The sequence below is a fragment of the Mesoplodon densirostris genome, chromosome 9 (assembly GCF_025265405.1).
Source record: "Mesoplodon densirostris isolate mMesDen1 chromosome 9, mMesDen1 primary haplotype, whole genome shotgun sequence".
In the NCBI taxonomy this organism is placed as follows: domain Eukaryota; kingdom Metazoa; phylum Chordata; class Mammalia; order Artiodactyla; family Ziphiidae; genus Mesoplodon; species Mesoplodon densirostris.
The window spans coordinates 89,591,836-89,612,150 of NC_082669.1; the positions used below are offsets into that span (position 1 = coordinate 89,591,836).

The window sequence follows — 20,315 nt, forward strand, 5'->3', positions numbered from 1 at the left end:
TACTCTTTTTGTCATGGAGGAGAATGACAGAATTTGAGAGTTTGTGGTTAACCCAGAACTTATTAAAAAAGAGAGAGAGAGAGATGATTGATTGGTCTTCAACTTTTGGAGAAAATATAGTCACCCACCTGCTCTGAGTACCAGCCCCAATTGTGACTTGATCACAATCATACTTTGATTAGTAATAAGCAAGCATCAGATCTTTTCCCTACAAATTCCCTGTTTTCAGTATTCTACCCACCACATTTTGTTACCTTCTTTGGGAGTTTGGCCCAGAGAATTGTACTTTTCTCCCTTTTGAAGGAGCAATGAACTCATTTAGAAGTGGGCCAGCCAGCAGCCCTTTCAAAGCACTCTGTGCCAAAGAACTGTCTGAGAGCTGTTGCGTTTGCTGTTGACTGGAGATTTTATGGCCGTTCGCCTTGTTTGTACCAGGCCTTCATTCTTTCTACCCCCGACCTCTTGGCACCTTACTGCTCAACTTTCCCCATCATCGTGGAGTCTTTCCTTTTGACTTTCCACTCTGTGGGATTATTCCTGTTGCTTCGAAAGAACCAGTGTAATATTTACTGATGTCAGGTAGCTGTGTGTGTCTGTGTCTGGCCTCAGCAGTAACCTCTGTGGAAAGGTTCTTGTGATCCACGCTCAGCTTCAGAACCTGAACGTTCTTTGCGTGAACAGCATTCATCTCAACTTTTTTTTTTTTGGTAGTAGGAACAGGGGCTTATGATGTGCTTCAGAAATTTGGACAGGGCCAATGGCAAGGCATTTAGATTGAGTTTGGGGGTGGTATGTAAACTTGTTGTTGCTTGCGGAAGTCTATGTATAGTGTACTGAATACATAAACCTTAGAGAATTTTATTCTATGCTGACGTTACCTATCAGCTAGACTGCTGTGTTTCAGTTTATCTAGGAGCTTGTGCTCTGCTATAAAGACTTTTATGTGGTGATTCCCTCATAGGTGTCTTCTTTTATCATTTTGGCTGACAAGCAGAGATTTAAGAGAATACAGAGAGCCTAAAAGCTTTTTCAGTAGCATGGAAATGCAATTAATGTTTCAAGTGCTCAGGTGGCACCTAATCAGGTTGTGTTTTATGTTTCACTTCATTTTTCTTGCCTGCTCTGAAGGCTGCTGTGTGAGATTGGAAATCGAGATGCTGTCCCCCGCATCTCTGAGACTAGGAGAAAGTGTTTGTCAAATGGTGTAGCTTGCTTGTCTTGGTGGCCTCTTGGAGCAGAGAACAGGACATCCTGAGAGGAATTGGACTTGCCAGTGTGAAACATCGTAGGCAGTCCTAAGTGAATCTGTCTGATTGTCCAGGTGGGAGGCTGCCTTTTGATTCTGTTGTGTGAATTCCTGCCGTGTGCTTGGCACTGTGCTTGGCGATTTACACACATTTAATTCTCACAAGAACCCATCTCGGGAGGTACTCTTCCCATTTTATAGATGAGTACGTGTATCAAGATGCTGAAAGACTATTAAGCGGCAGAATTTGCATTTGGTGCCAGGCCTCTCCTCCTTAGGTCAGTGTTAGTTATCCTTTCCTGAGCTGCTGCATGTGTCTTGCTTCCCTGTCAGTCTCCTGGAGTTCCTGAGATTGCCTTTGGCTCAGGAGATACACTAGAAAATTAGTCCAGAGAAGATTTATAGACCTCTGGGTCCTAGAGACTAGACATTTTGGGGGAGAAGAGGTTTTTCGGAAAACCCAACCCTACCTTGCTGCCTTGTCCCGTTCGCTGGCAACATCATTCCTTGAAGAGCTACGGGTGAAAGTGGTCCCATTAGGGCTCTCTTGCTATTGGAGATGGATTTAAACACAAGATTTACACCTCTTTTTTCCTCCTCAGATACCAATGGGGAAAACATTGCAGAATCTCTGGTTGCAGAGGGATTGGCCACCCGGAGAGAAGGCATGAGAGCGAACAAGTAAGTGTCCATTACTCTTCTGACTGTCTGACTTCCTCTCACACCACGGTGAGAACTGTGGGAGTCGACTTTGCACTGGCTTTGCTGCATTTTCATTCCTGCCCCCGATATAAAATAGGTAATATCTGATGTTCTCATGGCTTCTAGGATATTCCTGCCCAGGTGTACGTGTGTATTTTTCTGAGTGAGGAGGTTACTCGGCATTCATTAATGGCATTTGATGTGTATAATTCAAAAACAGGCTTGGAGATGAAGCAGTGCTGTTCTTATATTCATAAAAATCAGTAGACTTATGCCTTACACCGTAGATATTGAGTTCCAGATTATTTATCTATCCATCCCCAAATATTTATTGAGCATTTATTATATGCCAGGCTGTGTTCTAGACACTGTGAATATAGCAATGAACAAAGACACTTAGCTTCTGCTAACAATTTAACAGGGAGACAGACAACAAACCAAACAACAAGTAGATGTATGATATTATATGAGGTACAAGGAATAAGTAAATGTAAAATAAAGCAGAGTGAATAAATCAAATTCCAAGCAAAATCTGCTGCTTGGAATCTAGCAAAACTGACAGGGGCTCAGTGGTTATATTTTAAGGTCAGGGAAAATTTATCTCTCTCCAAAGCCTTTTGGGCCTGTTTTGGTTTATGAATCTGTATATACTTAAGTAATAGGTAAAATGTATTTGTTGTTAATGTCAGTGTGAATTTGTTAGAAATGATTTTTAGATATGTAAGGTTTGTAGTGCATATATCATGTTAGGTTCAGTCAGTAGGATGGGCTGCAGCTGGCTTTAATTAACACTTTAGTCTCTGAAAAGTGTAAGCTACATCAGTAATTTGGAGGCTAAAGATACTAGGGTTTTTTTTGTTGTTGTTGTTGCTTGTTTGTTTTTTTAGTTTTATTTTATTTATTTATTTTCTTGAATTTTTGAATTTTATTTTATTTATTTCTTTATACAGCAGGTTCTTATTTGTTATCCATTTTAAACACATCAGTGTATACATGTCAATCCCAATCGCCCAGTCCATCCACCACCCACCGCCCAAAACTTTTCCCCCTTGGTGTCCATACGTTTGTTCTCTACATCTGTGTCTCAATTTCTGCTCTGCAAACCGGTTCATCTGTACCATTTTTCTAGATTCCACATGTATGCATTAATATACGATATTTGTTTTTCTCTTTCTGACTTACTTCACTCTGTATGACAGTCTCTAGATTCATCCACGTCTCTACAAATGACCCAATTTCGTTCCTTTTTATGGCTGAGTAATATTCCATTGTATATAAGTACCAGATCTTCTTTATCCATTCGTCTGTCAATGGGCATTTAGGTTGCTTCCATGACCTGGCTGTTGTAAATAGTGCTGCAATGAACACTGGGGTGCATGTGTCTTTCTGAATTATGGTTTTCTCTGGGTATATGCCCAGTAGTGGGATTGCTGGGTCATATGGTAATTTTATTTGTAGTTTCTTAAGGAACCTCCCTACTCTTCTCCATAGTGGCTGTATCAATTTACGTTCCCACCAGCAGTGCAGGAGGGTTCCCTTTTCTCCACACCCTCTCCAGCATTTGTTGTTTGTAGATTTTCTGATGATGCCCATTCTAACTGGTGTGAGGTGATACCTCATAGTAGTTTTGATTTGCATTTCTGTAATAATTAGTGCTGTTGAGCAGCTTTTCATGTGCTTCTTGGCCATCTGTATGTCTTCTTTGGAGAAATGTCCATTTAGTTCTTCTGCCCATTTTTTGGATTGGGTTGTTTGTTTTTTTTGATATTGAGCTGCATGAGCTGCTTGTATATTTTGGAGATTAATCCTTTGTCCGTTGCTTCATTTGCAAAAATGTTCTCCCATTCTGAGGTTGTCTTTTCGTCTTGTTTGTAGTTTCCTTTGCTTTGCAAAAGCTTTTAAGTTGCATTAGGTCCCATTTGTTTATTTTTGCTTTTATTTCCATTACTCTAGGAGGTGGATCAAAAAAGATCTTGCTGTGATTTATGTCAAAGAGTGTTCTTCCTATGTTTTCCTCTAAGAGTTTTATAGTGTCCAGTCTTACATTTAGGTTTCTAATATATTTTGAGTTTATTTTTGTTCAGGTGTTCTAATTACATTCTTTTACATGTAGCTGTCCAGTTTCCCAAGCACCACTTATTGAAGAGACTGTGTTTTCTCCATTGTATGTCCTTGCCTCCTTTGTCCTAGATCAGTTGACCATAGGTGCGTGGGTTTATCTGTGGGCTTTCTATCCTGTTCTATTGATCTATATTTCTGTTTTTGTGCCAGTACCATATTGTCTTGATTACTGTAGCTTTGTAGTATAGTCTGAAGTCAGGGAGTCTGATTCCTCCAGCTCTGTTTTTTTCCCTCAAGACTGCTTTGACTATTCGGGGTCTTTTGTGTCTCCATACAAATTTTAAGATTTTTTGTTCTAGTTCTGTAAAAAATGCCATTGGTAATTTGATAGGGATTGCACTGAATCTGTAGATTGCTTTGGGTAGTGTAGTCATTTTCACAGTATTGATTCTTGCAGTCCAATAACATGGTATGTCTTTCCATCTGTTTGTATCATCTTTAATTTCTTTCATCAGTGTCTTACAGTTTTCTCCATACAGGTCTTTTGTCTCCCTAGGTAGGTTTAATACCTATTTAATCCCTAGGTATTTTATTCTTTTTGTTGCAGTGGTAAATGGGAATGTTTCCTTAATTTCTCTTTCAGATTTTTCATCATTAGTGTATAGGAATGCAAGAGATTTCTGTGCATTAATTTTGTATCCTGCAATTTTACCAAATTCATTGATTAGCTCCAGTAGTTTTCTGGTGGCATCTTTAGGATTCTCTGTGTATACTATCATGTCATCTGCAGACAGTGACAATTTTACTTCTTCTTTTCCAATTTGTATTCCCTTTATTTCTTTTTCTTCTTTGATTGCCATGACTAGGACTTCCAAAACTATGTTGAATAACAGTGGTGAGAGTGGACATCCTTGTCTTGTTCCTGATCTTAGTGGAAATGGTTTCAGCTCTTCACCATTGGGAATGATGTTTGCTGTGGGTTTGTCATATATGGCCTTTATTATGTTGAGTTAGGTTCCCTCTATGCCCACTTTCTGGAGATTTTTTATCATAAACGGGTGTTGAATTTTGTCAAAAGCTATTTCTGCATCTATTGAGATGATCATATGGTTTTTATTCTTCAGTTTGTTAATATGGTGTATCACATTGATTGATTTGCATATATTGAAGAATCCTTGCATCCCTGGGATATATCCCACTTGATCATAGTGTATGATTCTTTTAATATGTTGTTGGATTCTGTTTGCTAGTAATTTGTTGAGGATTTTTGCATCTATATTCATCAGTGATATTGGTCTGTAATTTTCTTGTTTCTTAGTATCTTTGTCTGGCTTTGATATCAGGGTGATGGTGGCCTTATAGAATGAGTTTGGGAGTGTTCCTTCCTCTGCAATTTTTTGGAAGAGTTTGAGAAGGATGGGTGTTAGCTCTTCTCTAAATATTTGATAGAATTCACCTGTGAAGCCATCTGGTCCTGGACTTTCGTTTGTTGGAAGATTTTTTTTTCTTTTTTTTTGCGGTACGCGGGCCTCTCACTGTTGTGGCCTCTCCCATTGCGGAGCACAGGCTCCGGACACGCAGGCTCAGCGGCCGTGGCTCACAGGCCCAGCCACTCCGCGGCATGTGGCATCTTCCTGGACCGGGGCACGAACCCGTGTCCCCTGCATCGGCAGGCGGACTCTCAACCACTGCGCCACCAGGGAAGCCCCTGTTGGAAGATTTTAAATCACAGTTTCAGTTTCATTGCTTGTGATTGGTGTGTTCACATTTTCTATTTCTTCCTGGTTCAGTCTTGGAAGGTTATAACTTTCTAAGAATTTGTCCATTTCTTCCAGGTTGTCCATTTTATTGGCATAGAGTTGCTTGTAGTAGTCTCTTAGGATGCTTTGTATTTATGTGGTGTATGTTGTAACTTCTCCTTTTTCATTTCTAATTTTATTTATTTGAGTCATCTCCCTCTTTTTCTTGATGAGTCTGGCTAATGGTTTATCAATTTTGTTTATCTTCTCAGAGAACCAGCTTTTAGATTTATTCATCTTCGCCATTATTTTCTTTGTTTCTATTTCATTTATTTCTGCTCTGATCTTTATGATTTCTTCTTTATTTCTGCTAACTTTGGCTTTTGCTTGTTCTTCTTTCTCTAGTTCCTTTAGGTGTAAGGTTAGATTGTTTATTTGAGATTTTTCTTGTTTCTTGAGGTAGGCTTGTATTCCTATAAACCTCCCTCTTAGAGCTGCTTTTGCTGCATCCCATAGGTTTTGGATCGTTGTTTTTCATTGTCTTTTGTCTCTAAGATTTTTTTAATTTCCTCTTTGATTTCTTCAGTGATCTCTTGGTTATTTTGTAACGTATTGTTTAGCCTCCATGTGTTTCTGTTTTTTACGTTTTTTCCCCTGTAATTGATTTCTAATCTCATAGCATTGTGGTCAGAAAAGATGCTTGATATGATTTCAGTTTTCTGAAATTTACTGAGGCTTGATTTGTGACCCAAGATGTGAGGTATCCTGGAGAATGTTCCATGCACACTTGAGAAGAAAGTGTAATCTGTTGTTTTTGGATGGAATGTCGTATAAATATCAATTAAATCTATCTGGTCTGTGTCATTTAAAGCTTGTGTTTCCTTATTAATTTTCTGTTTGGATGATCTGTCCATTGGTGTATGTGAGGTGTTAAAAGTCCCCCACTATTATTGTGTTACTGTTGATTTCTTCTTTTATGGCTGTTAGCAGTTTCCTTATGTATTGAAGTGCTCCTATGTTGGGTGCATATATATTTATAATTGTTATATCTTCTTCTTAGATTGATCCCTTGATCGTTGTGTAGTTTCCTTCCTTGTCTCTTGTAACATTCTTTATTTTAAAGTCTGTTTTATCTGATATGAGTATTGCTATTCCAGCTTTCTTTTGATTTCCATTTGCATGGAATATCTTTTTCCATCCCCTCACTTTCAGTCTGTATGTGTTCCTAGGTCTGAAGTCGTTCTCTTGTAGATAGCATATGTATGGGTCTTGTTTTTGTATCCATTCAGCGAGCCTGTGCCTTTTGGTTGGAGCATTTAATCCATTCACATTTAAGGTAATTATTACTATGTATATTCCTATTACCATTTTCTTAATAGTTCTGAGTTTGTTTTTGTAGGTCCTTTTCTTCTCTTGTATTTCCCACTTAGAGAAGTTCCTTTGGCATTTGTTGTAGAGCTGTTTTGGTGGTGCTGAATTCTCTTAGCTTTTGCTTGTCTGAAAAGATTTTGATTTCTCCGTTGAATCTGAATGAGATCCTTGCGGGTAGAGTAATCTTGGTTTTAGGTTCTTCCCTTTCATCCCTTTATATATGACCTGCCACTCCCTTCTGGCTTGCAGAGTTTCTGCTGAGAAATCAGCTGTTAACCTTATGGGAGTTCCCTTGGATGTTATTTGTCGTTTTTCCCTTGCTGCTATCAATAATTTTTCTTTGTCTTTAATTTTTGCCAATTTGATTACTATGTGTCTTGGCATGTTTCTCCTTGCGTTTATCCTGTATGGGACTCTTTGTGCTTCCTGGACTTGGGTGGCTGTTTCCTTTCCCATGTTAGGAAGTTTTCGACTATAATCACTTCAAGTATTTTCTCGAGTCCTTTCTCTCTCTCTTCTCCTTCTTCGACCCCTATAATGCAAATTTTGTTGCATTTAATATTGTCCCAGAGGTCTCTTAGGCTGTCTTCATTTCTTTTCATTGTTTTTTCTTTATTCTGTTCTGCAGCAGTGAATTCCACCATTCTGTCTTCCAGGTCACTTATTCGTTTTTCTGCCTCAGTTATTCTGCTATTGATTCCTTCTAGTGTAGTTTTCATTTCAGTTATTGTATTGTTCATCTCTGTTTGTTTGTTCTTGAATTCTTCTAGGTCTTTGTTAAACATTTCTTGCATCTTCTTGATCTTTGCCTCCATTCTTTTTCCGAGGTCCTGGATCATCTTCAGTATCATTATTTTGAATTCTTTTTCTGGAAGGTTACCTATCTCCACTTCATTCAGTTGTTTTTCTGGGGTTTTATCTTGTTCCTTCATGTGGTACGTAGCCCTCTGCCTTTTCATCTTGTCTGTTTTTCTGTAAATGTGGTTTTTGTTCCACAGGCTGCAGGATTGTAGTTCTTGCTTCTGCTGTCTGTCCTCTAGTAGATGAGGTATCTCAGAGGCTTGTGCAAGTTTCCTGATGGGAGGGACTGGTGGTGGGTAGAGCTGGTTGTTGCTCTGGTGGACAGAGCTCAGTAAAACTTTAATCTGCTTCTCTGCGGATGGGTGGGGCTGGGTTCCCTCCCTGTTGGTTGTTTGGCCTGAGGTGACCCAACACTGGAGCTTACCCGGGCTCTCTGGTGGGGCTAATGGTGTACTCTGGAAGGGCTCACACCAAGGAGTACTTCCCAGAACTTCTGCTGCCAGTGTTCTTGTCCTCACGGTGAGACATAGCCACCCCTCCGCCTCTGCAGGAGACCCTCCAACACTAGCAGGTAGGTCTGGTTCAGCCTCCTATGGGGTCATTGCTCCTTCCCCGGGGCCCTGATGCACACAGTACCTTGTGTGTGCCCTCCAAGAGTGGAGTCTGTTTTCCCCAGTCCTCTTGATATCCTGCAATCAAATCCCACTAGCCTTCAAAGTCTGATTCTCTAGGAATTCCTCCTCCCATTGCCGGACCCCCAGGTTGGGAAGCCTGACGTGGGGCTCAGAACCTTCACTCCAGTGGGTGGACTTCTGTGGTATAAGTGTTCTCCAGTTTGTGAGTCACCCACCCAGCAGTTATGGGACTTGATTTTATCGTGATTGTGCCCCTCCTACCGTCTTATTGTGGCTTCTCCTTTGTTTTTGGATGTGGGGTATCTTATTTGGTGAGTTCCAGCATCTTCCTGTCGATGATTGTTCAGCAGTTAGTTGTGCTTTCGGTGCTCTCACAAGACAGAGTGAGAATATGGCCTTCTACTCCGCCATCTTGAACCAATCCTGGCTTATTTTTTATTTTTTTAGTTTTTGACTGTACCACACGGCTTGTGGGATCTTAGTTTCCTGACCAGGGATTGAACCTGGGGCCATGGCAGTGCATTGTCCTAACCACTGGACTACCAGGGAACTCCCTAAAGATGCTGTTTAAATCATTAAATCCTTGTTGTATTATGACTGTAGCTGTAGAAGAAGCTTTAGATAAATCTTTGCATGAACTGTACCAATGATGGGGAGGAACAAAGGCCAAAATGTATGGTTTGCCTCCTTCCTGCCTTCATAGACTTTGTGGTCAAGTCAGTCACCATATACTTCTTTGGTCCTTTATGAGTCTAAAGGGTCGTTGGCTAGAGCTTATAATTGGGGTGGGAGCATGTGGGAATTTGTTGAATTCCGACATTTGTCTTAGGTCCTGATTTTGGAAGCACACCAAAGTTGTATCTTAAGGACAGTTGCTGGCATGATTACTGTTGCATTGTTTTTTGGAATCCAATTTGCAACCAGAATGAAGAATTTTTAAAAAGCCCAAAGCAGTATTGTACCATCTCAACAAAGATATCTCCCCTGGAGTCCCAATCCTTTTTCTCCAAAGTTATCTTGATTTAAAGCCTTCTTTTCTCAGTTTCAATGTTTGCTTCTATCTCAAGCTACACTTTTTTTTCCCCCTGTGGAATTCTGGCAGCAATTTTGGATCTCTGAAGCTGATGATTTTTTTTTTTTTTTTTTTGTGGTGGGGGAGGGAAAGAGCAGTACTGAGGATTTCTGGCTTGAGAAATTGTAGGTCAGGAGTCCCTGTTGAAAATCCTTACTGGTCAAGGTGGGAGCTTCAGTTTCTGCAGAAGGCTGTTGATGGAACGAGGCGCTGACATCGTGGAAAGGCTTTCCAGGTTCACTTCAGCTCAGATACGTATGAGAGAAGAAGAGCAGAGCCATTTCTGGGTTTGGTTGTTTTGGGGGGTGTTTTGTTTTTTTTTTCCGGTCTGTCTACTGACTTTCTGGCTGCTCTTGTATGTAGTTTGGTTTCCTGTCTAATGAAGGAATCTTCCGTCTTCAGATTGCTTTGCTTAGCTGGCCTTATTGAATGTGTAGGTAGTTTTGGGGTAACATTATCTGTAATGGTATTTGTTCTGCATTCCCTAGCCCTGTTCTGCGGACAACAGGGGGTAAGGGTGGTTCTTAGTCACTTTCCGTGCACTGTGTCCTGCCGAGCTCTGCCTGGATTCTAGTTCCTGAATCTGGGGTGGTTAAATGAAGCTCTCCCTCCTGGAGCGGCTCCCTTCTGAGCCACCAGCTTGTTCTCTTGTAATCACTGATGGTGGCAGTACTGAGACATGTGTTCTTTGGATACTCTCATTAAATGCTGTTATGATTGAATCTTTTGTTTGAGGGAGTAAGTCTGAAATCCAGAAGTTGCACTCATGACGGGTTTCTGTTTATAGGCCTGAGTCTGCAGCCACAGATGTGAAACAAACTCTTTGGTCTTTTCAAGTGGAGAAGTTGCTGAAGGAATCCAGAATCAAAGATGAGCCTGATATTTCTGTTGTGAATTCACTAACCACATGTGTTTATTATTTCTCACGTCCCAGTCCTGAGCAGAACCGGCTTTCGGAATGTGAGGAGCAAGCAAAAGCAGCTAAGAAAGGAATGTGGAGTGAGGGGAATGGTTCACATACTCTCCGGGACCTCAAGTATACCATTGAGAACCCAAGGCACTTTGTGGACTCACACCACCAGAAGCCTGTTAATGGTGAGGCTGTCGGGGAAAGACGGATATGACTCAGGGTGATTTCCCTCTATTTGCTCTTGAGCTTCTTGAGGTTAATAAAACCAATTCTACTTTAGTACCCAAGGGAAATTGTTAAGGGTAAAACAACACCCTCGTATTGTAGAAGGGAGCTTGAATCCAGTTCATATAGGTTGCATCAGATGTATTTTGCTGAGGTTAGTCCTTTGTGGCTACAAGCTAGTAAATTGCTGGTAATTTTGCACATGGGGGATCTTCCTGTTTTCTCTAAAAGATGGCTACCTAAATACTGTCCCCAAAACTTCAAGGTAGAAATGTGTATTCTGTATATAGCTAAACACATACGTGTGTGCCCATGTGCATGCATGCACGCACACACACACACACATTCTGTATAGTTCTTGGTCCTACTCTGAGATCGTATTAACTGACAGACTCAGGAAAATAAAATTATTACCAATCCTGAATTGTTGTTATTTTTTTGCCAGGCACTCAGTACACAGATAAGCTTTGTCATCCATAAGCTAGGTTGCTTAGATATAAGCCATGAGGTCCCAGAAGGTTCAAAAGACGTAGAAGTTGGTCTGAACCAAATCCCCCAGGAATAGTTTGGGCAAGATTCTGTTGTGTAAACACTCGTGATGTGCCGGTGCTTCGTCACCTCTCGGAGGGAGGCTTTCTTGGGGTTTGGGGGAGAGGAACTGCATTCCGCGCAGTTTGATTGGGCATTGTTTATCCTCGGCACGACTTTTGCTATGACTCAAGGTGTTTGTTCTGTCATGCAGCTATCATCGAGCACGTGCGGGACGGCAGTGTGGTCAGGGCCCTGCTCCTGCCCGACTACTACCTGGTCACCGTCATGCTGTCAGGGATCAAGGTCAGATCATACATTGGGCTACGGGGTGGTGATAGGGTTTGTGGAAGCATTCAGTGACAGACTCTTCTACTTGGGGACTGCGTATGTACTGTTTCTTTCTTGTATGGGCCGTTAACATTGACTAGAGTACTTTAAACTTTGCAGTTGGACAGTTCTAATTAGATCAAATAAGACTTTACTTTTTAAGTACTCAGGGTCTGTTTGGAGTGGGCTGTGCTAAGATTGTTGAAACCTAGAGAGGAGGGGATGGGAGGCTCTGAAGTTCGTTGAGTGTGGCTTGTCAATATAAAATACCCATTTTGATTAAAGAAATAATCAGGGATTTAAAGCGAGGCAGTGGTGAATCTCTTCTTGGCAAGGGGTCATTTTCAAGTATTGATATATTTAAGATAATTTTCCCCATGGTAACATGAGTTTTGTTTGCTTTACCAAGAAGTGTGGGATGATGATATTTCTAGTTGCATTTTATCAGTATGCTTTAAAAAGGGTTGAAAGACCTGATTTGAGACCTTTCCAAACTCAACTTTGTGGGGTTTGTGTTTTTTGGATGGTTCCCTGTGGCCTGAGCGAGCCCAGCACTCACACTAGGCTGCATCACCCACTCGCCTTACTTTTGCTTTAGTGCCCAACTTTTCGACGGGAAGCAGATGGCAGTGAAACACCAGAACCTTTTGCCGCAGAAGCCAAATTTTTCACTGAGTCTCGACTGCTTCAGAGAGATGTCCAGATCATTCTGGAGAGCTGCCACAACCAGAACATTCTGGGTACCATCCTTCATCCAGTGAGTGTGCCTATGCAGACTGGGCCATGTGGGGTGTGTGTGTGTGGGGTTCCACTTGGGGTTTGAAGAGCTGTAGTTTGCTTTTCTTCTTCCTCTCTGTATTTATGAGCCACTGAAATATCTTGGCAGGATTATCATCTGATTTTGAGGCCTTTTCTAGGGAGTTATCAGTTACCTGATAGAATTGGACAAATCTGCAACTTTGTACTTTTAGAAAACTCATCTCAGTTGTTCCTGGGTTTATAAGGGGAGGAAGGACTCTAGCACTTATTTTCCCAAGGGCTGGTCCTAAAGCTTACCAATAAGAAAGGTGGGAGGTTGCCACATCAGTGAGAAGTGGTGATGAAGCTTGTAGATGGGATTGGTGAGGTTTGTATGCAGGTCTAGAAGTTAGCTGTGTGAGGTTTTGGTAGAACTCTGAAGAGGAAACCATTCTATGGAAAAACTGTTCCAGGCCTTATCCAGTTACTGCCTAACTCTGCTTTTGTGTAGGAACTAGGTTCTTTAAGTTCTTGTAGTTCTGACTATTGGGAGTTTTACTCTGTTGTATACTTTGGTAGGTGGGGTATTCTTGGATGGGAAATGACTTTGTTTTTTAACGCCCAAGTTTAAGTCGGTTTTCATTATTGTAACCTCTATCCAATACAGAATAAACTATTGTTACTCTTTGGCTAAAGAATTCTTCCATGATGGCAGTTGTGGAAGGCTGGGAGGCTTGGTTTGGAATGTGCCAAGGTCATGTCTGTTTTTTCTGGAGTGCTAGCTGTCTGCCAGAGCCCTGCCAGATGGCTCTGTGTCACAGTAGAATGTGAATTGCAGTTCACTGGGCAAAATGTAACTTAAGTTATCCCTTACTCAGCCTGTTCTTCAGCTTTCCCCTTATGAAAAGGGGAGTAAGTGCTGATCTCAGGGAAGGAAATAATAGGTATAATCTCTACTGAAGATTAACATCCTCTGCCCACAGAAGAGCTATTGAAATGTCAATTCCATTCAATGCCACAAACATTTATCCTACCCCTGTTAAGTGAGAGTTACTGTGCTGGGTGTTGTGGGATGTGAAGCCAAGGCTGTTGAAAGGAGTCGTAGAGCAGCATCTCCCCTCTTATGGCTGATTTCTTAATGAGAGAAATGGCTCTTCTTTTTTTTTTTTTTTTTTTTTTTTTGCGGTACGTGGGCCTCTCACTGTTGTGGCCTCTCCCGTTGCGGAGCACAGGCTCCGGATGCGCAGGCTCAGCGGCCATGGCTCACGGGCCCAGCCGCTCCTCGGCATGTGGGATCCTCCCAACCGGGGCATGAACCCGTGTCCCTTGCATCGGCAGGTGGACTCTCAACCACTGCGCCACCAGGGGAGCCCTCTTCTTTTTTTTTTTTTTTTAAACTGCAAAGTAGATTGTGGCAATGTTAATCATGTCAGAAGTCTAGAGAAATGGATTCTCTTGCAATAGAATCTAATCTATGCCTGCTTTCTCACGTGCCTCGTTTTTCAGAATGGCAACATCACAGAGCTCCTCTTGAAGGAAGGTTTTGCCCGCTGTGTGGATTGGTCGATTGCAGTTTACACACGGGGTGCAGAAAAGCTGAGGGCGGCTGAGAGGTAAGGTCTGTTGGGGAAGCCTTCCAGCCAAGGATCTTGGTAGGGATCTTCAGGGGAAGAAATCTAGGGATCTTCTCTCACCCATCCATGTCAGTCAGTGTAAAGGATTAGGGAAATTCCAAAAGAGGCCAGGGTCTCAGAGAGGAGTGGCTTACTTATAAGTCTCCAGGTTCAGTGTAATTCAGTGCTGTATACTAAGGGCCTAGATTTTTCACTCAGACATTATTCTTCACCTGACTTGCTTTTTTACTGTTTTCAGTACACTGTTTTTCCAAGCCCCTTACTTAAATTCCAGGTTTTAGGGATTTGAAATGAAATAAGCTTGAGACTTATTTGAGGACAGTGAAATAGCTTATCAGCTGCTTCCGGACATACAGGCTGGAGCCAGGCATATGACGGAAAGATAGAGCCTGTGGGTCCCCAAACAGAGCTGTCCAATGTTGTTGTGAGGCCTAATGCCCTAATTTATCTAACAGTATGTTGTAGTTATAAATGCTAATGCAACTGTGAGGTGTTTTTGGCTAGGTGCCTCATGGTTAAAGCAGATGTAGCAATAACTGATTTCCAGGCAAATGATAGTTGGATATTGCCAAGATCAGTGGCTGTTTCAAAGTGTTTCCAGGTATATAGGTGAACTTGATGCTCCTGATGGGGCAGATGGAAGAAAATGAAGCAGGGAGATGAATAGAGATGATGTTCTCAGAGTCCCAGCAACTGTCTCTCAGGATACATTTATGTAGAAGGCCAGGACCACTAGTGACAACATTCCACTCAAGCCTGTGTGGCTTATTTCAGAGGCTTATTTCAGAGTCATAAGACTAAAATGGTCTTGATAACTTCCCATTTTTGCCTTTGAGGTGCACAGCTAAGAGATGTGCAAGAACGTGAATTAAATGGCTGTATTTCTCCTTTGTTAGCTCTTTTACAGCTTTCTGTACCTGTAAGCAGAAATACTTGGAATTTTTTATCTGGGCCATTTGATACGGCATGCCTGACAAAGGTAGACTGATTGAAAAAACACAGTGATTGTACAAATTTCCTAGTATTTTTATGTTCCACAATTAAATTCAAAAGATACAATACCCTTATCAAGCACAGCATTCCAGATACCTCTGATTATTTCATGATGCTCAATTTTTTTTATTGTTGTTCAGAAAATCCTGTAAGTCTGTTATTCTAAATTATTATTTTGGTTGGTAGTTCTTTTTGCATTCTTTAAGTTCCTGCCTCTCTCTGAAGAAAGTGAGTTACAGTGACAGTAGTTTCTACATGTTTTATAACATCTATAAGAGATTTTTAAGAGTGCTCATCACTGAAAAACAGGTTTAGACCAAGGAATGCAAATCGTATTTCAATGATATGATTACTTGCCTATTGTTTTGCATGCTGTTATAGACTTGCTTGCATTGTTGGTAAATCTGTATTGAAGTATTTCACGTGCTTCACAACTACTACATGCTGCTTTTAAAGGTTGCAATACTGTTTTCAGAAATAATAGTTTAATAGTCCCTTTCCCCTCCATCCATTTATTTCTAAATAAATACTTTGACAGTTTTTTACTGATATATATATATATAATATATGTGTGTGTATATATATATATATATATATAATTAAAAAAAAATCTTTGCACATATTCCCTTTCCCTCTCTTAGTCTGACTCAAAAAATGTCTCCTGGGCTTATTACTCTAAAACAAATTTCTGCCAGCATGATTTTTTACCTTTTGGCAGTGAAATTCTATTGGATTTTTGTCCATTTTTCATAATCATTAGTTGCACTAGAGTGACAATTTTGTTCTTGTTTTCCATGTGGGATTTGGGTTGCTGACAACCTTTTTATAATTCAAATGGAAATTGAGCAGGCCTATGCTTTTTAAAAAATATATTTGTTGGATGTGTGTGTTCTCCCTCCCATTTAAGAGAGTAGTTGCTCTGTGTTCGTCATTCCAGCGCCTGGCGTTTAGTAATCACTCAGGAGGTACTTGATAAGCCAAAAGAGCTAATTATTGAGGTGGACTTGTACTGTCCAGACTCAGAAAAGTGTACACCCAGACCTCAGCCTGTCAGCCATGGGTTTATGGTATAGATGCATCTTGGATAGTTCCAGTTGCTGTACAGTTTTTTTGTTTGTTTGTTTTTGGTTTTTTTGCGGTACGCGGGCCTCTCACTATTGTGGCCTCTCCCGTTGCGGAGCACAGGCTCCAGACGCACAGGCTCAGCGGCCATGGCTCACGGGCCCAGCCACTCCGCGGCATGTGGGATCTTCACGGTCCGGGGCACGAACCCATGTCCCCTGCATCGGCAGGCGGACCCTCAACCACTGCACCACCAGGGAAGCCCGCTGTACAGTTTTTCTTGTGGCTGTCATGCTTTGTTCAGGTTTGATTGGCCGTTTCTGCTGGGTGCCTTGTCTATGAGATAGGGTAGGATTCTGTGCTGATTGCTCCTGTGGTGATGGTGGATTCCATTGCTGACCTAGTCCATCTGAGTGATTTGCATCCTTGCTTTGTTGCCAGGTTTGCCAAGGAGCGCAGGCTGAGAATATGGAGAGACTATGTGGCTCCCACTGCTAATTTGGACCAAAAGGACAAGCAGTTTGTTGCCAAGGTGAGTCATTCTCAGCATCTGGAGATGCATTGTGGACGATGTCAGGCTAGTGATAATACAGAGCTCTGAATAATCAGTCAAGAGCTGAAGCATTTCTATTTTAGGCAAACCACTGCATGGCTTGCATGGATGTGTGTGCATGATTGCATGCACGTGTGTATTTATTGTAGCGGACTTAGAAACTATAAGAACTTAAATTTCTTGCCTTGAATTTGCATAACTTCATTAGAAGTCCATGGGTTAAAGTTGTAAACATTGACCCCTTGAAATCTCTCTTATATTCTGGAGGTTCTGTCCATTTAGCAAATGACATTCTCCTAGATTTCTCTTTTCTTCTTTTGGCCATGCTGCATGGCTTGCAGGATCTTAGTTCCCACCAGGGATTGAACCTGGGCCAATGGCAATGAAAGCACCGAGTCCTACCACTGGACTGCCAGGGAACTCCCTCTCTTAGATTTCTTATGCCCAAGTATATATGACTTCAAGTTTCTCTCCTTTCTGTTTTGGGACTCTTGTGGATTTGAATTTTTTCTAATGTTATGTGTTTTGTGTTTTTTTTGAATTTTTGAATTTTATTTTATTTATTTTTTATACAGCTGGTTCTTATTAGTCATCCATCTTATACACATTACTGTATACATGTCAATCCCAATTGCCCAATTCATCACACACACACCGTCCCCCCCCCCCCCACACCGTGGCTTTCCTGCCTTGGTGTCCATACGTTTGTTCTCTACATCTGTGTCTCTATTTCTGCCCTGAAAACCGGGTCATCTGTACCATTTTTCTAGGTTCCACATATATGCGTTAATATACGATATTTGTTTTTCTCTTTCTGACTTACTTCACTCTGTATGACAGTCTCTAGATCCATCCACGTCTCTACAAATGACCCAATTTCGTTCCTTTTTATGGCTGAGTAATATTCCATTGTATATATGTACCAGATCTTCTTTATCCATTCGTCTGTCAATGGGCATTTAGGTTGCTTCCATGACCTGACTATTGTAAATAGTGCTGCAGTGAACACTGGGGTGCATGTGTCTTTTTGAATTATGGTTTTCTCTGGGTATATGCCCAGTAGTGGGATTGCTGGGTCATATGGTAATTCTATTTTTAGTTTTTTAAGGAACCTCCCTACTCTTCTCCATAGTGGCTGTATCAATTTACATTCCCACCAACAGTGTAGGAGAGCTCCCTTTTCTCCACACCCTTTCCAGCATTTGTTGTTTGTAAATTTTCTGATGATGCCCATTCTAACTGGTGTGAGGTGATACCTCACTGTAGTTTTGATTTGCATTTCTCTAATAATTAGTGATGTGTTTTATTGAGTGCTCTCCACTGATGTGTCCTGGGATGGATTTCTCTGATGTGAACTAGAGCTACTGGATAGATTGTTTGGGTCCAGCAGGAGTGCTGTAAAAGTGTTTTTTCCTTCATTGTGGGGTTTGCTACCTTGAGTGTTAGAACCTGTAGTAGACCTCACTTTCCCAAAATTGCTAATGTTTTTAGCTTTTTGTTACTTTTGGCAGTACATAATGGAAGCTTTGTCTTTATGGACTTAAAGTGGTTAAATATCCATATCCTTGAGCTTGAGAAGTGGCTGTCCTAAAAATGTCTAATAGTGAGTTTAAGATGCAAAGCCACTAGGTGGCACTGTCAGTCTGAAAAATCCTGGAATGCTTTTTCTTAGAATGGTAAAATTTTAACAAGTCTCCGAGGAATTGGCTGAATTTCTTCACTTTCTTTTTTATGCTGCCCAAAGTAGTTCACAGAATGTTCAAGTGGCCCCTTCCCTCTTCTGGTAGATGGTCTCTAAGCAGCTGTAAGATTAAGTATAATCGTGACTTTTAGTGGACATTAGTGGGAGGAGCCCCTGGTTGGATACTCCCTATGCATCTTCCACATCTTGATGAAGACCAGAATGGACCCCTGCTTCTTCGTGTGAGGACCATACTAGCTTGGGAACTTGGACATGGCTGCTCTGCCTAACTGAAACTTACTTGGTGTGTTTATGTTTCCTATAATCTGTTCTAAAGACTATACTGCACAATGAAAGGATGATAATTCACTCACCAAGGAGGCAAGCCTTCCATTTTTCACCATCATCACTTTGGGCATCTGTGATATTAGTGATGTAGATGACCCTTGGGAGGGTCTCATTATCCTGTACTGTCCCTAGCAGCCCCTCCTCAGTTGAAATTGAGTTTGTAGAGAAACCTAGAAGATTTTGAAGGGTTTTTGGGCCTTGGCTGGTTGGGGAACCTAGGCATAGCTGAAGAAAAATTCTTCAGCTAAAGGATTAGACGATTGAGTCAGTGGCTTTGCATTTATCTTGAATATGATTTTATTGATAACTAGAAAAAGGAGAGCTTTAGGACATTTATAGGACATTTCTTCCATTTTTAAAAATCAAGGATTCCAGAATCTATGTTTTGTCTTTTTTGTTTTGTTTTAAAACAGGGTGAGGCATTTTTTTGCTTTTGTTTTTAATTACAATGAAACTTTATTTGTTACAATGCCAGAGTAGAGGAGATTGCCTCTAAAAGCCAACTGATTAAGGATCCTGTAGTATCCTAAATATAAATTTAGGTCATTTGGATATAGACCTGTTCAGAGAGTAGAGAGAAAAAGGTGTTTATAGGTAGATAAATTGTTTTTGAAACTTACTGAATTTTGGAAATTCTTCAGCATTATTTTTGTTTTTAAAACAGGAAAAAACGTAAAAAAGAAGGAAAAACACTCATACTAGATGAAATTACTATGACACAGGTTTTTTTTTTTAAAACAAAGTTGATCATACTGTCAATCTCGGAGGTTGGCAAACTATGGCCCACGGGCCAGATTTGGCCCGTCACTTGTTTTTGTGTGGCCTGTGAGCTAAGAATGGATTTTACGTAGAAAAAAATTTTCTGTGGCACATTGAAATAATATGAAATTCAAATTTCAGTGTCATGAGTAAGTTGGCACATAGCCACATCTATTCGTTTACATATTGTCTAGAGCTGTTTTTGTGATATGGTGGCAGAGGTGAATGGTTGTGACAGAGACCATATGGCCTGCAAAGTGTAAATATTTGCTATCTGGCCCTTTACCGAAAAAGTCTGCTGACCCTTGATCTATACCAGTCCTACTCAGAGTACCTTGATATAAGGAGCTTGAGCCAGAATGTAAACCAAGGCATTGCTGCTTTCATCAAGAAAATCTTGCTACAGAAAAAATGTCAGCAATGTTCTCAGCGATGTAGTTGATTTATGTTCTGCTACAAGCGCCTTATCTCATTGCAAACTGGCAGCCACTTTTGAATAGTCCTGACTTGTATTCCTTTGTATATAATTTTTAAGTTTGTATTTTTAACACGTAAACATTTTTAAAGAACTCTAGGGTCTTCTTAAGAAATGTACTGTCTGGGGGCTTCCCTGGTTGTGCAGTGGTTAAGAATCCACCTGCCAATGCAGGGGACATGGGTTTGAGCCCTGGCCCGGGAAGATCCCACATGTCGCGGAGCAACTAAGCCCATGCGCCACAACTACCGAGCCTGTGCTCTAGAGTGCGCGAGCCACAACTACTGAACACACGTGCCACAACTACTGAAAGTCTGCCCTCCTAGAGCCCGCGCACTGCAACGAAGAGCAGCCCCTGCTCGCAGCAACTGGAGAAAGCCTGCGTGCAGCAGTGAAGACCCAATACAGCCCAAAATAAAATAAAATAAAATAAAAAAGAGTGGTGACCTCCC

General features: G+C 41.1%; 1 protein-coding gene across 1 annotated transcript in view; it reads left to right on the plus strand.

Moving 5' to 3' along the window:
• SND1 (staphylococcal nuclease and tudor domain containing 1) overlaps window positions 1-20,315 on the plus strand; it is a 424,779-nt gene that overhangs the window by 45,503 nt on the left and 358,961 nt on the right. The window contains exons 4-9 of the mRNA XM_060108309.1: window positions 1,849-1,927; window positions 10,562-10,722; window positions 11,505-11,596; window positions 12,219-12,377; window positions 13,865-13,971; window positions 16,489-16,579. Of these exons, the coding sequence (XP_059964292.1) occupies window positions 1,849-1,927; window positions 10,562-10,722; window positions 11,505-11,596; window positions 12,219-12,377; window positions 13,865-13,971; window positions 16,489-16,579 (689 nt within the window). The remainder of the gene's footprint in view (window positions 1-1,848; window positions 1,928-10,561; window positions 10,723-11,504; window positions 11,597-12,218; window positions 12,378-13,864; window positions 13,972-16,488; window positions 16,580-20,315) is intronic.